The sequence below is a fragment of the Podarcis cretensis genome (genome assembly GCF_951804945.1).
Source record: "Podarcis cretensis genome assembly, chromosome: 12".
Classification (NCBI taxonomy): domain Eukaryota; kingdom Metazoa; phylum Chordata; class Lepidosauria; order Squamata; family Lacertidae; genus Podarcis; species Podarcis cretensis.
The window spans coordinates 14204727-14223704 of NC_137181.1; the positions used below are offsets into that span (position 1 = coordinate 14204727).

The 18978-nt window shown below is 40.5% G+C and overlaps 1 protein-coding gene across 1 annotated transcript in view; it reads right to left on the reverse strand.

Moving 5' to 3' along the window:
• PTPRN2 (protein tyrosine phosphatase receptor type N2) overlaps nucleotides 1–18978 on the reverse strand; it is a 643066-nt gene that overhangs the window by 386587 nt on the left and 237501 nt on the right. The window contains exon 11 of the mRNA XM_079996433.1: nucleotides 8275–8354. Coding sequence (XP_079852559.1) covers nucleotides 8275–8354 — 80 coding nt within the window. The remainder of the gene's footprint in view (nucleotides 1–8274; nucleotides 8355–18978) is intronic.

Consider the following 18978-nt stretch of genomic DNA (forward strand, 5'->3'; position numbering starts at 1 on the left):
GGAACTAGTCCCAAGGCAGGAACTTTCCTTCTGCCAAACAGGGACGACATGAGAGGTAAAGGCGCAGCAGTGGTGTGGCAAATGTTGAACTGTAGGAACTCTGTGTGTCCACACCACAAGGTCCAAAAATACAAGGAGCTGCGTTGACACACAGCCACACCCAAATATTAGCATAATACCCAATTGATTAAGATAAAGTGACAGTCACTGAAGAGATGTTTAATGCAGCCATTAAATCAGAAATGCAAGCCATTTTCCAAAGAAGTTTTTACCATATAAGTTGCTAGCATGAGACAAGAACCCCATCAAAAACAGGGGGAGCAAGTATCACAGTTTTTTCCCCTCATTCTCAGATTTCCTCTGTGTTAATGTGTCCCACAAATAGCAAAACACAGAAGCCTCGTTCTTGTCTCATTCACCGGCTAGAGCAAGGAGGACCCGTAAATTTCCCTGGTGTTTCGACAGATGACATCATCGCTCCTGCTCCAAAATAAATCTTGGAGCATCAGTTCCCAACACCATAGAGAGACAGCTGGAAATTGTTGTTCTTTACCAGAGTCCCTTCTGGTCTATATAGTCGCATTCTGGCACAGTGTGGGAGTCATAAAGCCAAGGCAGAGGCTTGTAAATACCGCAGGGTGCCCCCTGACCTCGGCTGACCAGCACTCTGTGCCTTACAATGTATTAGGATGTATTGACCCTAAATGGAGTTGTGTTTCCTCTGGGCAGTGATGACCCTATATGGTGATGGGTGTAATAAAAGCCTTGACCGGATGAGGTAACGTGAGACATTGGCAAACGGCCATGCGGCTGGGGAGAACAAAGGAGTATAAATCGGGAGAGGGCAGAGAAAGGAGCTGCTCTTACCATTCATGAAAATACTCGCTGCCTCATTGTGTCTTTTTTTTATGCTAAGAACCATCTAATGACGGCAGGACTCCGTCAGCACAGAACTATAGATCCCAGCAAAGTAATCAGGGGGCAGTGAGGGTGTGAAGTTGGAAGGGGTGCTATATATTCCCCCACCCCCTTGCTGGTTGCCATTCAGTATTAATATATATGTCCATGGAATGTGTGGGTTATTTTGTTTTTATGACCTCATCTGCTATAATGCATATGTGAAATATACTCGGTGTTGAGTGTTGATTTCATGCTCTTTATTTCAGCTCATAGTAAACAGTGAGTGAGTGCTTTTCCCCAAAACCTCTGGCTATATATACACTATTTACACAATGGGTCCTGTGTGATTGGCTGATTCAACTCCCCTCCTGGAGCCTGATTGGACTTTTCCTGCTGGCCAATCAGGTTGCTCATTCACTTCCTCCTGGAGCTTGATTGGGCTGTTCCTGCAGACCAATCAGGTTGCTGCCTTCTAGGATCCTGCCTGTGTATTGTTCTAGGATCCAAGCTCAGTATATAACAATATGACTTTCATATCCAAAGAAACAAAATTTGATATGTTGGCAATATGAACTATTTCTTGAAACTCTTAAATGCTGCCCTTTCGTCTTCTACTCCTCCTCTACTACTCCGTGCAATCAACTCCAAAGAGACGCGACAGGATTACAAAGCTTGTCCTTTAGTTGGAGGGTAAATTACCGAGATGCATATAAAAGTTATATTTTAAAAACCTACAGGTTTTGTGAACTGGGGTTTTGTAAACAACAAGTAAATTATTCTTCCCTTAAGCATTGTCGACCCTGGAATGGATATTGAGTTCCTAGAAGCAATTCCACTGCCTAAGACAAACCAGTGTACTAAAACTAAACAAGCATTTGTCTTCACGGGGCACAAAAGAAGTAAAGGCCCTGGATTCAAATGAAGTAACTGCACCTCAGTCAATGGTATGTGTACAGAATACCTCAAAGAGGACGATTTTAAAGGACTTTAATTGGTGATATCCAGTGCATTTATTAAAAAAAAAAACACCAGGACCACAATCCAGTCAACAAATAGTGGCGAGTGTGGTAGGACCACCCTCTTGGCACTGGCTTTGCTACAGCTAACCTGGAAGGGGTTGGGGTAGGGTGGTTATGACTTTAGGCAGAAGCGGATTTAGGAGAGTGTGACCAGTCACACTGGTTGCAGAGCCTTGGGGTGCCACAAGGGCACCGGAACTACAATGTGGAATGGAAGCCGAGACACAGGAGGTACCAAATTCTAGCATCGCACAGGGCACCACTGAAATTTGAGACCCCCAAGGTCTGCTTAGGGTTGCATGGATACACTGGCAGAGCCAATCCATTGCTTCCATGGGTCACACACACAGCACAAACCTTTTTTTTTTTTTTATTAAATTTTGACATAAATATATTTCACAAACATACAAAAGACAAAATGAAAAAGAAAAAACAGAAAAAGAGAAAAAAAACATGAAATACATACAACTTTAATGACATTGATCGACTTCCCTTTATCTCGATTTCGGAAATTATTATCTTGTTTATCTATCTGCTGTGTCTATTCCTTAATAAAACTTTTTACGTAGTAAGCGTTATCTCATGCCTACTGTGATTTCTATAAGTACATATGTGTTTCTGATCAACATTTTGATTTTCCCCTTGTCTCTATTTCCATATATATCCTAAATTTATCCCATTCATTGTTAAATTTTGCACTTCTTTGATTTCTTATTTTCTGTGTCAATTTAGCCAGCTCCAAATAATCGGATAATTTAAGTTGCCGCTCCTTTAGTGTTGGGATTTTTGTTTTCCAGTACTGTGCTATGAGGGTTCTGGCGGCCACCGTTGCATATTGAAAAAAGGTTCTATCTTCTTCTTTGATATCCTTACCGATTATCCCCAGCAGGAAGGCTTTGGGTTTTTTAACAAACGTATATTTAAGAATTTTTTTTAATTCATTATAGATGGATTCCCAAAATTTTTTGAGAATCTCGCACGTCCACCACATATGAATGAATTTGCCCTCCTTGCTCTTACATTTCCAACACAGTTTATCGCCCGTTCTATACATTTTATGTAGTTTTACCGGCGTTATGTACCATCTGTACATCATCTTATACATGTTTTCCTTTAGTGTCGTGCATGCTGAAAAATTCATATCTTTACACCACAATGCCTTCCATTTGTCAAACTCTATGTTGTACCCTAGGTCTACCGCCCACTTCACCATCACATCCTTTACTTCCTCGTCCTTGGTGTCCCACTCAAGCAACTGGTTGTACATTTTTGATAATAATTTTGTTTTACTTTCTATTATTTCAATCTGAAATCTAGATTTCTTGTCATTTATTCCGATCTTATTATCTTCCCTCCACACTGAATTAATTTGATGGTATTGAATCCAGCCAGTCAGCTTGCTTTTTATTTCTCCATAAGGTCTAATCCTCCACCCGGATTCTGTTTTGGTTAGTAAATCTTCATATGTCCAGCTTTCCCCCTCTATGTTTAATTTTTTAATTGTTAAAATGTCTATTGGTGATAACCACCAGGGCGTTTTCTGCTCCAACAGTTTTTTATTCCTTTCCCACACTTCCAGCAGTGGCCCTCTGAAAATGTGATTAGAAAAACCTTTATGAACCCTTCCCTTGTCTCGCCATAAATAGGCATGCCAACCGAATCTTAGATTAAACCCCTCTAGATCTAACAAATTTTTGTTTTTGATGACAATCCAGTCTTTTACCCAACAAAGACATGCAGCTTCGTAATATAACCTCAAATTTGGAACCGCAAGGCCACCCCTATCTCTTTGGTCTGTGAGCAATTTAAATCTGATTCTTGGTCTCTTTCCCTGCCAAATGAATTTAGAAAGTAATCTCTGCCATTCTTTGAATATTGAGGTTCCTCTAATTATCGGTATATTCTGAAATAGGAAGAGTAATTTAGGTAGTAAGCTCATTTTAATCGCCGCCATTCTCCCCAACCACGAGAGATGTATTCTATTCCATGTATCCAAGTCCTTCATTATTTCTTTCCATGTTTTCTTATAATTATTTTCAATCAGATTTATATTTTTCATAGTTAACCAGATTCCAAGGTATTTTACTTTTTTAGTTATTTTAATTCCAGTTTGACTTTCAAGATCGTTTTTGGTTTTTTCTTCCATATTTTTGCTCATTATTTTGGTTTTTGCTCTATTCAATTTAAATCCGGATAATTTTCCAAATTCCTCTAGTAGCTTTAACACTTTGCCGACGCTCTCTTTTGGTTCTTCCAATGACAGCATAAGATCGTCTGCATATGTTTTCAGTTTATATTCTTTCGCTCCTATTTTTATGCCACGGATCTCTGGGGTTTTTCTTATCTTGTTTGTGATTATCTCTAAAACCATGATAAACAACAGTGGTGACAGAGGGCACCCCTGTCGAGTGCCTTTTGCTATTTCAAACTGTTCTGTCAGGGTATTGTTAATAATTAATCTAGCTCTTTGTTGTGTGTAGATTGCTCTAACTCCTTCCAGGAATGTGCCATCTATCCCTGATCTTTCCAGGCACTTTATCAGAAAACCCTAGGAGACATTGTCGAAAGCCTTCTCGGCATCGACGAACATTAAAGCAGCGGGAATTTCATTATGACATTCTAAATATTCAATGATGTCTATTGTATGTCTAATATTATCTTTTATTTGTCTGTTGGGAAGGAAACCGGCCTGGTCAATATGAATGAGATTAGTTAAACACTTTTTAAGTCTGTGTGCCATTATATCTGCGAAGATCTTGTAGTCATTATATAGTAATGAAATCGGTCTATAATTCTTGATGTTAAGTTTGTCTGAATCTGGTTTCGGGATCAACGTGATATAGGCTTCTTTCCAGGATGCTGGCATTTTTCCTCCTCTTAGTATCTCGTTGATTACGTCACATAGTACTGGTGTTAAGTGTTCCTCTAGGACCTTGTAATACTTGGCAGATAACCCGTCTGGGCCTGGGGCTTTTCCCAGATTCATCCTCTTGATTGCCTCTCGGATCTCCTCTATTTTTATGGGTTTATTTAAGGCGGTTCTTTCCTCTTCTGATATATTTTTGGGACTATTTTCTTCTAGATATTTTGCGATGCCCATTAAATCTTCTTCTTCTCTTTTGTATAGGTTCTCATAGAATTTAAGGAAGTTCTTTTTTATTTCATTGGGGTCTTCCAGGACTTGTTCTTCAACTTTTATTTTATTGATGGTACTAAATTTTCTTCTTTTTCTCAGTTGCCACGCCAGAAACTTTCCAATTTTATTTGCCGATTCGAAGGACCTTTGTTTCATTAACTTTATTCCCCATTCCACCTCTTGGCTTATTAATATCGAGTATTCTGTTTGGAGCGTTTTATATTGTTGCTTATAGCCATCGTCATTTGGGTTTTTTATCATATTTTTTCGCATTCTTTCAATTGATGGATTAATTCTTCTTTTTTTTTTTTCTTTAGCCTTTTTTCTTTGGGTATTTTGTTGTATCAGGAGGCCTCTTAACACAGCCTTGCTAGCATCCCATACTGTGTCTATACCTGTCCCTTTGTTGATGTTTAAGTCAAAATAGTCTTTAATGGTAGTTTTAGCTTTTTCTACCACTTCTTCTTTTTCAAGTAGGTAGTCATTCATTCTCCATCTGTACAGCCCTTGGATCTTCCACTTTAATTGTAATGTTATTGGGCTATGATCTGATAAGGTTCTGGGTAGAATTTCGCATTTCTCCGTTCTTATTATTAATTCTCTTGAGATCCATATCTGATCCAGCCTGCTCCAGCTCTGATCACACAGCACAAACCTTTTTCTTTTTTTAAATAATAATATTTATTGAGTTTTACAGAAAAAAGGTTCACGAAAACAAAACAGAAATAAAAATACACATACACACACAAAGAAAAAGCAAAACCAAAACTTAAAAAGAAAATTTAAGAAAAAATAGAAACTCCCTTTTCCAAATATCCTACTTTTCATTAACTTATTTTCATGACTTCCTCACATCTCCCTCTTTTGTATCCCTTTTAGAAATTTGAATAGCAAATTCATTTCTTCTTAATTTTACCCTTAATTAGTTATCCTACGAATTTTAACTTCTGATCATATTGCTAGAACCCCTTCATTTCATTCCAACATCATTCGCATTCAAAAATTTTGCAATGTTTCTGTAAATACATCTTAAATTTCTTCCAGTCTTCTTCCACCGGCTCTTCTCCCTGTTCTCGGATTCTGCCAGTCATTTCCGCCATCTCCATATACTCCATCAGTTGCATCTGCCAGTCTTCCAGCGTGGGTAGATCTTGTGTCTTCCAATGTTTTGCGATGAGGATTCTTGCTGCTGCTGTTGCGTACATAAAGAAAGTTCTATCCTTCTTTAACACCAGTTGGCCGACTATGCCCAGGAGAAAAGCCTCTGGTTTCTTAGGGAAGGTGTACTTGAGTACCTTTTTTAGTTCATTATATATCATCTCCCAGAAAGCCTTAATCCTTGGGCACGTCCACCAAAGGTGAAAGAATGTACCTTCAATTTCTTTACATTTCCAGCATTTGTTATCGGGCAAATGATAAATTTTTGCAAGCTTGACCGGGGTCATGTACCACCTGTACATCATTTTCATAATATTCTCTCTTAAGGCATTACATGCCGTAAATTTAATCGCGGTGGTCCACAGCTTCTCCCAGTCAGCAAACATAATATTGTGTCCTATATCTTGTGCCCCCACACAGCACAAACCTTGCTGCCACCCTGCCCCTTCTCAGCCTCACCCAGGTAGCCTGTGGTGACATTACTGTCAACAAGGCAGCTCCAAGTATCTGCCCAACCACACTGGTGAAGGCAGAGTTAAGCCCACTCAATTAATTTCTGTAGGAAGTTAAGTGCATGCTTAAATTCTGCAACTGAAATTAACAGAAATGGACAGCGTCCATTGCGTTTTCACTGTGTTGTGCTTCATATTCCTAAGCAACATGGTTCTGTAAGTTGGTAAGGGTACATGGAGTTTTTATTAGGAGACAGACAGACACACATACAGTGGAGGTTGATAAAGGGTACATGCACAGCTGTCTAATGCACTTGAGTACTATCACAGACCTTGACTGCACTGGCAGCTGGGGGTCAGAGTGTTGGCGATATCATCCCAGCAACAGTGACACTGCTGCTCATCACAAAAAAGATAGGGCAGGTGGCAACTACTACTTGCCACTGCCTTTGCCCTTCACACCCTGCTAGGATTGCCTCCCGCTGTGTGCCAATAGACTATGCTTACAAATGCACAAATCTACAGGTTAACTTAATACCACACTGTATTACCTCCTAGGTTACTTGTGGAACAGTTGAGCACCAAGATATTCAATCTACTGTACATACATTCAATCCACAGTACTTTTCATGGCGTAGTATTTTTGCCATCGGAAGCTCCCATGAGATTATATAAGCGACAATTTCAAACCAGTTTGATCGTTTGTTCTTACTCATTAAAAGTTACCCCGGGCAAAGTTACAGCACAGAGCTTGCCCAGACACCAAAGTAAACCAGGTAACCACTTGGGGGTGCCTGTCTCAGCACTGATAATGTCTTGGGGAGAGAGGTTATTCCTCCCCTTCTGGGGAAGGAACATTAAACGGGGAGACGAGAAAATAATACCCAGGCCAGCTCTTAATCTTTTAATGTGATATTGTTAAGCTGGTCAGCACAGGACAAGGTACAGGGAGGAGGTGAGGAAGCAGAAAACTTTTAATTCACCTAGGGCAGCAACAAACCTTGGGCCTCCAAGTGGAATTCTAGGCACGATTTCAGGTCAGCAAAACAATTTACAATCAAGGCTAGACTCCAAAATGACTATAATCAAATCCGCACTGCACTGCCATGGCTCTTTTGGAGGAGGACATTCGCTGTTGATCTGCAATGCTTACCATCTCTGGGTCATGGGAATTGTCAAATTAACTTGACAGCACAAACACGTTTATAGCCAATTCCGAAGTCCAGAAATAAAGGCTTAATTGTAGTCATACTTCTTTTGTGCTGTATAGCTACACTAGGCTGGAACTCGCTGATGTCAAATATTCATTTAAGAACTGTACGTTTTCTCTCTTTCAAACACAACACTGTGGGCTCTCTTTCATTATAAAAATCCAGGCCTCATTCTCTGCTCAGTTCAGTTCTTTTACAAATAAGGAAGTGTCAGGCAGTTTTAATTGAGTTGGAGATGCTACACTTAAGTTTTCCATTTAGGCTACCACCCCTTCAAATGTCTGTTTCATTAAATGTCAATCTTCTAGTGATAAGGACCCTTCTTGTTGTCTGAGACTGTCTTTCTAAATTCAATGGTGGGTGGAGAAAAGGGTGCATTTGACAATAAGGATTCTTACCTGCTGCTTTGGCAACATCGGCTGTGGTGATATTGAAGACATTTGAGTGCACTTTGAAGGTCACAGCTGGCCCCAGCATGCTACAAAACAGGACGTGAAACAAGAGGTTTGTAACTAAGGAACATAACATGCAATATATATTCAAGGATAATTTATCATCTCCAGTGTGTTTTATTAGGCTCAGCTAGATGTTTATAATCTCAATATCAAAGTAAGGTGCATATTGATTTAGTTATGAATGAAAAACTCAACCAAACGTTTTGTAAAAAAGTAAAATGAAAGTTGAACCAACAAGTACCAAGAGTAATGAATGGGTACCAATGTATTGCCTTTATTATTCCAATAATTATCAATATCCATTCATCATTCCCAAACCTGAAGATTTATTGCTACTTAGGTGGGCAAGGTCTGGATTTTTTATTTTATTTTTTAAAAAGGATGTGATTGTCACTTTCTTCCCTTCTGTAATATCCCTGTATAGGACATAGTTATAGGTAGGTAGCCGTGTTGGTCTGCTGTAGTTGAAACAAAATAAAAAAATTGCTTCCAGTAGCATTTAGAGACCAACTAAGTTTGTTATTGGTATGAACTTTCGTGTGCATGCACACTTCTTCAGATACCTGGTATCTATGGTTCCTTCCCTCCCTCCCTGCCTCCTTCCTTCCTTCCTTCCTTCCTTCCTTCCTTCCTTCCTTCCTTCCTTCCCCTCAATCAACATTTTGTGGCTTTTCAATATTCCATAAGTACCTGGTCACTAATCATAGGTTATTGTTTGGAATGGGGGGGGCGTTCTGCACACACAGGAAGTCTACAGAGTATGCAGAAATATCTTGCTTTCAGGTAGCTCCATTTCACATCCAAACTAATAGGCACAGGGGCACTGAAGTCTGATTTTAGAGGAGTGATGTGCATACAAGTGATGTGCATCTTCTTATATAATTCATTGCATTAATGAAAAACATCTTAAATTACTGCAAAATAAGCTACAGGATCATTCACAAATAAGCAGTTTCAGGACTGAAGCCTGAGTCAAAATCCACAATTAGGTCACGCTTCTTTATGTCCAGACCACCTGGCATTATGTTAAGTAGCAGCTGATTTTTCAACTAGGGTTCGGTACTAAAGACCACATTAGGAACTTATGATGACTCCGAGCCAGAGGTCTATGCCTCATTTACACATTTTAGCTACAGCTAATACTTTTTCTGCATCATTTGCACCAACATAGTGGTTAGGAAGGCACAGCTAGTCAGTGTCTTCTTATCATTCTCTAGAATTGAAAACAAAAGAACCAAGAGGTACTTGTCTATTGAAATGTTATAGATCTAGTGAGCAGCAAGACACCTCAAATATTAAAATCAAGTCAGCACCCTGTAAGTTAAAACATACACTCAGTATAAAGGACATGTTTCTATATTAAACATTTGAATTGTTTATAATCCAATGACAAGAAGTTCTTTATGAAAACAGTTAGTGGGCACCAGATTCATGTGGAGCTATCAGTTTAACTCAGGGGTATGCATCCTAAAGCCCGTGGGCCAGATGCGGCCTAACTGCCTTCTCAATCTGGCCCGCAGATGGTCCAGGAATCAGCATGTTTTTACATGAGTAGAATGTGTGCTTTTATTTAAAATGCATCTCTGGGTTATTTCTGAGGCATAGGAATTCGTTCATTTCCCCCCTCCCCCAAAATATAGTCCGGCCCCCCACATGGTCTGAGGGATGGTGGACCGGCCCACAGCTGAAAAAAGTTGCTGACCTCTGGTTTAACTAATAAAAGTGTATCCCATAATGTCAAAGATATAATGTATTTTATGGTATAATGTATTTTAAGGGGGGAATCTTTGTGCCTTGACTCGTCATCAGTTTCAAAATCCATCCAATTCTTGAGAATTGTATGTTAGAATTCTATAACAAGATTGTTTCTTGTATAGACATACAATTCCTTATCTGGAAAAGGGGAATTTAAATTGTGAAACTTGTTGGCGTAGCTCCTTAAGCAAGAAGGTTGTAAGTGAAATCTTACTGTAGTAATTGTCCCATGTGGACAGTAAGGTATTAATAACATTTTGACACTTTAGAAAAAGCTGCCTTTTCTTTTTTTTATTATCCACAGGATGGGACACAGAAGAAGGTTTGTTCAATATTTTTAATTGCTGGATCACCTTTATCTTTTTATATCCAGACAAATTTAGCAGCATGGTAACAACGTAGTAATTTGGGAATTCCACATCTTCCTTTAGAACATGAGGCTATGTACACATTACTGGCTTAAAACACAGCTAGGTTATTCTTTTCCTCAATTCAGATTGAAGCTGGTTTGGGGGGGGGAATGTAGCAAAATTCTGTATTTTATTTAACAAAAACATACAGGTATGAATTGTAGCTAACATTGTGTGTCCATATGAAACTGTTAAACATTTGTGGCGAAAAAGGAAATATTTTTGGTCCATTTCTTCTCATATCATGTTATCAATACTTATAACTTTGGTGCCACTATAGCTAGTAAAGGTATCGAAGAAAAAGAAATATACACCAGTTTGATAGGTCATTCATTTGCGGTGCTATCCTGGACTCTGCTACCACTAACACACATAAAAAGGGAGAGAAGAAGCAAACCTCGCTTCCTGAAAAAAATATGTTCATTTGGAGTCATTAAATATATCTTTCTAGAATGAGGAGGAGAAAGGACTCCTGGGAACAAAATGGCGTAAAAGGTAAATATTTGGTCTGATCTAGCAAGACTGTTCTTACATTCTTATGGGAATAGATCCCATAGCAATTTGTTGAAACGCAAAGTTTTTTTCAATAGAGACCATGTCAGCAGTGAAATCTATACCTGTCCCATTATGTGCAGACCTCCTTCACATGAATTCTGCACATCAGTTTTCATTATCATAACCTGTCCATAATTTTATTCTGTATTGGATATGTTGGAAACTGACTGAGTAGAAAAGTAGCTCATAAAAACCATTTCCCCCCTGTTTGTTTGTTTTTTAAAAGTAGCTAATAGAGCCTCAAACTCTTATTGAATAAACATTTCAATAAGAATGTGTGTGCGCTAGGGAAAATTGGACTTTTCATTATGTGCAAGAGAAATATAATACCACAAAAATAAAAAGTAATAAATGATAACAACAACGAATATTGATCGCATTGACTTTGGGAGGGATTCTGCCACTTTGGTATTCTGTACAGTGCCTTTCCTACTGTTGGTGGTATTGGTATATACATGCCAAGCGGCAAGATTTATTTGTTACGTTTACATTCCACATTTCAGCCAAGGAGCTCATAGTGGCAATTTGAGCCTCGCAAGCAACCTCTGAGTAAAGTCAAGCAAATACAGTGATATGTCCATTTGGGAAACTCAATAGCAGAGTGAAGTATTCAGCCTACATTTCCCATAGTCAAGATCAGCACACTATTTTGTTGTTGTTGTTGTTTAGTCGTTTAGTCGTGTCCGACTCTTCGTGACCCCATGGACCAGAGCACGCCAGGCACTCCTGTCTTCCACTGCCTCCCGCAGTTTGGTCAAACTCATGCTGGTAGCTTCGAGAACACTGTCCAACCATCTCGTCCTCTGTCGTCCCCTTCTCCTTGTGCCCTCAATCTTTCCCAACACCAGGGTCTTTTCCAGGGAGTCTTCTCTTCTCATGAGGTGGAGTCTCAGCTTCAGGATCTGTCCTTCCAGTGAGCACTCAGAGCTGATTTCCTTCAGAATGGATGGGTTTGATCTTCTTGCTGTCCATGGGACTCTCAAGAGTCTCCTCCTGCACCATAATTCAAAAGCATCAATTCTTTGGCTATCAGCCTTCTTTATGGTCCAGCTCTCACTTCCATACATCACTACTGGGAAAACCATAGCTTTAACTATACGGACCTTTGTTGGCAAGGTGATGTATCTGCTTTACTTTATGCTATTTGTGGGACTAGCAGCATTTGACTGACGCATATAAGAAGGTGTAGCCAGCAGGAAAAAAAGAAAAACCAGTAAATAAAGATGCAGAAGAACCTTCCCCCTCCCAAGACTTACTGAGAAAGATTTTGATGCCAGCATCAGTGACATATGAGATATTGCTCTTTCACTCAGTTCACCACACCTCCTTGAAGATTGGCTAATATTAACCACAATTGTTTTGACACCACTCTTAAATACTAATTCCCACTGAAGGGTGTAATGGTGTTTATGACCTGATGCATTTCATTGCAAACAAACTGTTCTCACATATCACCCATGATCTAGCTGGTGAGTAAAGAACATTGCCTCCTTTGGGGCAGATTACATCACACACAAATTCAACAAACTGTGCAAGATGAAAAAGAGGTCATAAACATAAAAACACCAGAGCCCAGCTGGTCAAATGAATCAAAACGCCTGAGAAGCATGGCACTGCTGTGTATCTTCGGTGACTAGAAAAGGATCTTAATCATAGAATTGAGAATTAGATCACACCGTCAGTTGCATTCATGCACATTTTCAATAAAGCATTTTGGTTATCCTGGATTTACATCCATTTAACAACGCAATTGTATATAAAGGTGATTGCGCAGATTGAGGATAGTAAGACAGCAATCCTAATCCTATTCAAAACAGTGTTTGCTTGATCAATCAAATTACTTGAAATGTACAGACTAATTACCCCCTCAGTTGGAATTTCTGCTGGACTTTTTTGTTTCCCCCCCCAGTAATGCTACTTTCATATCAGCTACGTACTGGATTTAAACAAAAACCATCAGCCTCTGAACAACGTCGCAGACGATTATCATCATTTATGGTGGGTTCCAGCCAATTTGTCAAGGATGACTTGATTCCATGTTAATGATATTATGTTCCTCTCCCCGTTTTTTACCCTTGCCACACACGATGAACAATTTTTTATCTTCAGAATTATTATTATTGCTCTATGATTCTATGATTCTATGATTTCACATCAATGAAGGAACAAACTGAAAGCCAGAAAGAGAGAGATGCAACATTTTCAATACAGCAGTTCCTGCATCACTTTCAGTTGCAGGCTACAATTACTTTTATAAATGAGGCCATTTAAATTCTTATAGATTGTGGACTGAACTTCATATGACCACACTTCTTTCCCTTGTAGGTACGGTACTTATTAGGGAAACATAAAAGGAAGATCACAGGGAAGTGAAGTTACAGTCTGCCATACCCCCTAGTGGAAAAGTATTTGAGAAGCAAGCGCTGCTGGTGGCATAGGAAGCAACAAAGCATGGAGCTGATGGCAGAAGGAAACAGTTTTGTGGCTCTGAAAGCATGCCTAAGAAGTTCAAAACTATATGTAAAGGAGGACAGGGTTCCTGTGCCTTTCAGAGTCGTATAGAAAGCATTTCCTCTTCCCTGAAACATACCCTTGTTCTACATAACTGTTAGATACTGGCATCTTGTCCTCCTTTGCAGCTGGTCAAACTATTCACAATGTGCTAAAGCACGGAGGTACAGTGATCAAATCAATGTACTTCTAGAATGAGACTTTGGGAGGCTGAAGCCAGTCTCCTGTTGGTCCTGAGGATTAAGTCCCTAAGAAACACGGGACAAAACAATGCACTTTGATAACTGATTTCTGCAACACTAAGCGACGGAGCTTGAACAATTTAAGTGGTATACATTTAGCAAAACACACCAAAATAATTTGGTCTATGATGTGTTTTTGGGTGTGATGCTGTTGAATGAGTGCAATGTTGCATTTTTACTTTGAGAGCTATCCACCGGCCACATTTCGGCAGCACCAATACATCTGTGCCAACATTGGGCATGATCCGCTTGATGCTTTCTGCATGGCAAAAGGGGGCTGCTGGCTCACAGTCCCCAAACAAGCACAGCTTGGAGGCGGCAGAAGTGGAAGGTTTGTGGAAGGGAGATCCTGTATACAGAACAGAGCACACAGGAAAGGGAAATAAGGATGAAATGACTGACTGAAGGATAACCTTATATTTTTAGCTTAAAATGAATCACAAGAGCAGGCGGTAGTTTAGAATATGGTGGGTGTCTAGGAGCACACATTTAGCAGATAACAAAGGAGTCAAAACTAGATAATTTAGATGAGATTGTCGCCATCATAATAATTTATTTTATCAAATTCTTAAAATGGGATGAGTACCCAGACAGACCCTAATTTGGACTTGCACTTTAATTGGCTTGTATCCAGGTCACCAACACACAATGTTCCTTCCCTTCATTACCCCATTCCCTTCTTCCAAATTAACACGATGACAGGTCAGGGGTGGCAGCAAGTTCTTCCTCTGTTCCTCACCCCTTCCCTCATTCGTTTCCCCCCCCCCATCTTTCCAGTGCCCACAGTGCCATGGTAGCAAGGTGCAAAAAATCCTGCAGAAACATGTTCTCCAGGGCTGCTTGCAGCTAGGACACTACTAGATTCTAGCATTCTAGATGCTAGAAGAATAGCAGGGAGCAGAGGGTGAGAAAAGAAGAGCCTACTGCCATATAAATCCCCCCCACCAAGTGTTTGGAAGGAACTATTACAAGAAGTGAGTGGAAATCAAGGTGGAAGAAGAAGAAATTTCTCATCACACATACAGGCTTGACTTTGCCTTGTGGAGGTTTCCATAAATAATTTTGAATGAGAACATATGGAAATAGATAACGTCAATACAGAGGCCATAAATAATGCCTGGGGTTTAAAATTGTGCAGTGTGGAATGTGTCTTTCAGTGAGGTCGAATTCTTTCACCAATACATGCTCCCATTCTTAAAAGTAAAGGTAAAGGGACCCCTGACCATTAGGTCCAGTCGTGGCCGACTCTGGGGTTGTGGCGCTCATCTCACTTTATTGGCCAAGGGAGCCGGCGTACAGCTTCCGGGTCATGTGGCCAGCATGACTAAACCACTTCTGGCGAACCACAGCAATGCACGGAAACGCCGTTTACCTTCCTGCTGGAGCAGTACCTATTTATCTACTTGCACTTTGACGTGCTTTCGAACTGCTACGTTGGCAGGAGCAGGGACCGAGAAGGGATTCGAACTGCCGACCTCCTGATCAGCAAGTCCTAGGCTCTGTGGTTTAACCCACAGCGCCACCCGCGTCACTCCACTCCCATTCTTACCCGCAGGTTAAACTTGAAAGCCTGCTCAGGCTGTACTTGGTCCTCTAAATGAAATGAGGAAGAAAGTGGACCTCAGGGTCAAAAGTCAGACAAATCTTGAATTATCACAAGGTACCATGTTGCTCATATAAATGAGGGATCTCCTGCTTTAAGTCATGCATACTGGGGGGGTGCCTTAATTCCACACATAGGCTCATGAGGTCTGAACTGGCAATGACTAATTAGAAATGAAATCTTGACTTGATATAGGATAGCTCGAAGTAGATGCTGCAGCAAGTGGACAATTTCTATGTTAAGGATCATTGGGAAAAGGGATTGAACATAAAGCTGCCAATTTTATACAGTGGTACCTCAGGTTAAGTACTTAATTCGTTCTGGAGGTCTGTTCTTAACCTGAAACTGTTCTTAACCTGAAGCACCACTTTAGCTAATGGGGCCTCCTGCTGCCGCCGCGCCGCCAGAGCACGATTTCTGTTCTCATCCTGAAGCAAAGTTCTTAACCTGAAGCACTATTTCTGGGTTAGCGGAGTCTGTAACCTGAAGCGTATGTAACCTGAAGCGTATGTAACCTGAGGTACCACTGTAATGCCATTGTGTGTGACCTCACTAGTTCTGGTCGTTTCACCTGCAGGCAGTGCTGGAAAACGTTTAGAAAAGGGCAGTCAACATGATAAAGGGGTGTGGCAACTCCCCAGTGTGAAACATGAGGTGGCTATCATGACACAGTAGATTTATTACATCTTTTCATGGAGAAATGTGTAGAAATTAGAGAAGTCTAATCTGTTAGATGCTAAACAGCAGCCATCTTCTAACCTTGCTTCATTCAGTGACAGGCCCTCAGGACAGTAAGTCTGAATTAATTACCAATCTTCCTTATATCTGAGATATCACTTGTTTGGGGACTTTGATATATGTTTGTCAGATGTAAATGAAATTCTCCTGCAGGATAATTACCCTTCACTGGTTCAACCTTCCTTTGAAGGACTAACCAAGATATCCTGTTAGTTCTGTTAGAATTCTAATTCTGTATATGAAATTAAGTTTTAAGATCTACATAGTAATTGGATTTTAGCTCCCGAGGAAATCTATTTTTCTACTCACATGTTTTGGAAAGTCAGTTACTTTTTCAAAGAGTGGGTCATCGTTTAGAAGATGAGGGATAAGGAAGTTCGAAAACACTGACATTTGGTTCTTGATGAATTTGATATATGGAAAAGGCAGGAATGGTATGGAAAAGGCTGGCTTCAAGAAGTGACGCAGATTTACAGGTCAGAAACTATGCAAACTTCACTTGAACCTTGGTATATCAAATAAGTAATTCCTTGCAATTAAGACTGGCTAAAATGCTATTTATTTTTAAGTACCTGCAAATCTTTCCTTTGCCCCTTATTTTCCTTCTTTCTGAAATATTTCTGGGTTCTGTTTTTGTTTTTCCAATTGGGTTTTGCTTTCCCTGTGTTCATAAAACAACCACTGGACACACTACTAAAATGTACTTTTATATTACAGGTTTGGGTTCTTTACTGTTTTAATAAGAAGCTGGTGGCAGTTCTGTAAAAGTTTATAAGGTTACATAATCTCATATTTTGCTCACTCTGAAGTTTTGTTCTGTAACCTATCATAGCTAGGCAGTGGCGCAGTGTCAAATTTTGAAGTGCAGGAATTAATAATGGCAGCCCTCACAGCTGTGCCCCAAGAACAGTCCAAAAATGCAGAAAGATGTTTTTGACTCAGGAGACCTGAGCTTGCCTCCCAATTAACCATGTGGCATGAATACAATCCTGTGCTATGCATGGTTACCTGGCAGGAAGCAGTGCTGCTTTTACAAGTGTTTGACTTATAAAACTCATTGATAAAAGATTCTTAAGTCAGCTCAGATGCAACTTTTAGCTTCAAACTAGAAATGCAAACAATATTGCAAAGACGTGTTACCAACTAAATTGCTAGCATAGAGTAGATGCACCATCAAAGAAAAGGAAAGTATTCAGGCTCTCAAATTCTCTTACTTCCTGTATTACCATCTGCGGCAATAATAAAAACCTCATTATCAATTCATTGATTTGCCAAAGCAAAGAGAGTCCACCAACTGGTCTGGATATTTGGCAGATGATGCCATAACTTCTGGTCTGAAAAAATGAGAGCTGTGCTCCCCACCCCTCCCAACCCCCCCCTTCTGCTCACCTACAATTAGCCAGGTACTGCATGCACCTGGAGAGAGGAGACAGCCTTATTCTGAAAGACGTTGCATCTGTCTGGGCTGAACGCAAACACCAAATAGCTGCACATTAAAAAGTAACTGCAGCATACCCAAATTGTGCAAGATTTGGCTTAGATTCAACTAGGATTACCAAGCGAATTTGCATGCTGAGTTAAATATACCTATTTCACACCATTCTGAATCCAAGCTACTCATAATTTCCTTAGATGTTCACCTTTACAACCAACACATGCCTTGTGTCATAACCTATCAGCATGATGAAGTGGAAACACCAAGTTTCACAGCAGTGTTTAGGTTCTGGATGAGTAGGTTTGATTAAATGGCTGATTGGGTTTTTCAGGTGGTATCAATATAACAGGAGGAAACAAAGAAAAACCACCACCAAAGGCTTTAGCCTTCCATTTAGCAAAACTACTGCTGACGTGCCAATTCAGGTACATACAGCTCTATCACATACGATCAGGAATGGGAAAGGAACTGAAGTGTAAGCTCCTTTGCCCTGTTAGTCGCTAAGGCCAAATCAGAGTTTCCCAAACTTGGGTCGCCAGCTTTTGGACTACAACTCCCATCATCCCTAGCTAGCAGGACCAGTGGTCAGGGATGGTGGGAATTGTAGTCCAAAAGCAGCTGGAGACCCAAGTTTGGGAAACCCTGGACCAAATGGATCATTTCTATATGGCTTCTCACCCATTTCCTAAATGCATCCACTTAAATGAAACCTCCTGCGATTTAAATGGGAAATCCAAGTTAGCACTTCTTAGGGTATGGTTATTTGTGACTTGTTTTGGTACTCTTCGGGGATGCGGGTGGCGCTGTAGGTAAAAGCCTCAGCGCCTAGGACTTGCCGATCGAAAGGTCGGCAGTTCGAATCCCTGTGGCGGGGTGCACTCCCGTCGCTCGGTCCCAGCGCCTGTCTACCTAGCAGTTCGAAAGCACCCCCGGGTGCAAGTAGATAAATAGGGACCGCTTACTAGCGGGAAGGTAAACAGCATTCCGTGTGCTGCGCTGGCTCACCAGATGCAGCTTCGTCACGCTGGCCACGTGACCCGGAAGTGTCTGCGGACAGCACTGGCTCCCGGCCTCTAGAGTGAGATGAGCGCACAACCCTAGAGTCTGTCAAGACTGGCCCGTACGGGCAGGGGTACCTTTACCTTTACCTTTAGTACTCTTCATAACAGGTGAGTTCTGTGACACAGGACTGAGGAGATGCAGAAGAGGAGGGCTATAACCTGGTTTTTCAGCCAGTTAAATACACTTTGTTATCACTGGTTTTAAATTTGAGTTGTTCCTAGCTGCTGATGTGATTTCCCTCAGAAATTCTGCACTTGAGGAAGTAAAATACGTTTCTGCACAAGTGCTGTGCAACAATCACTACAGGTCAATTTAGAACTCTTAGTAAAAAAAAAC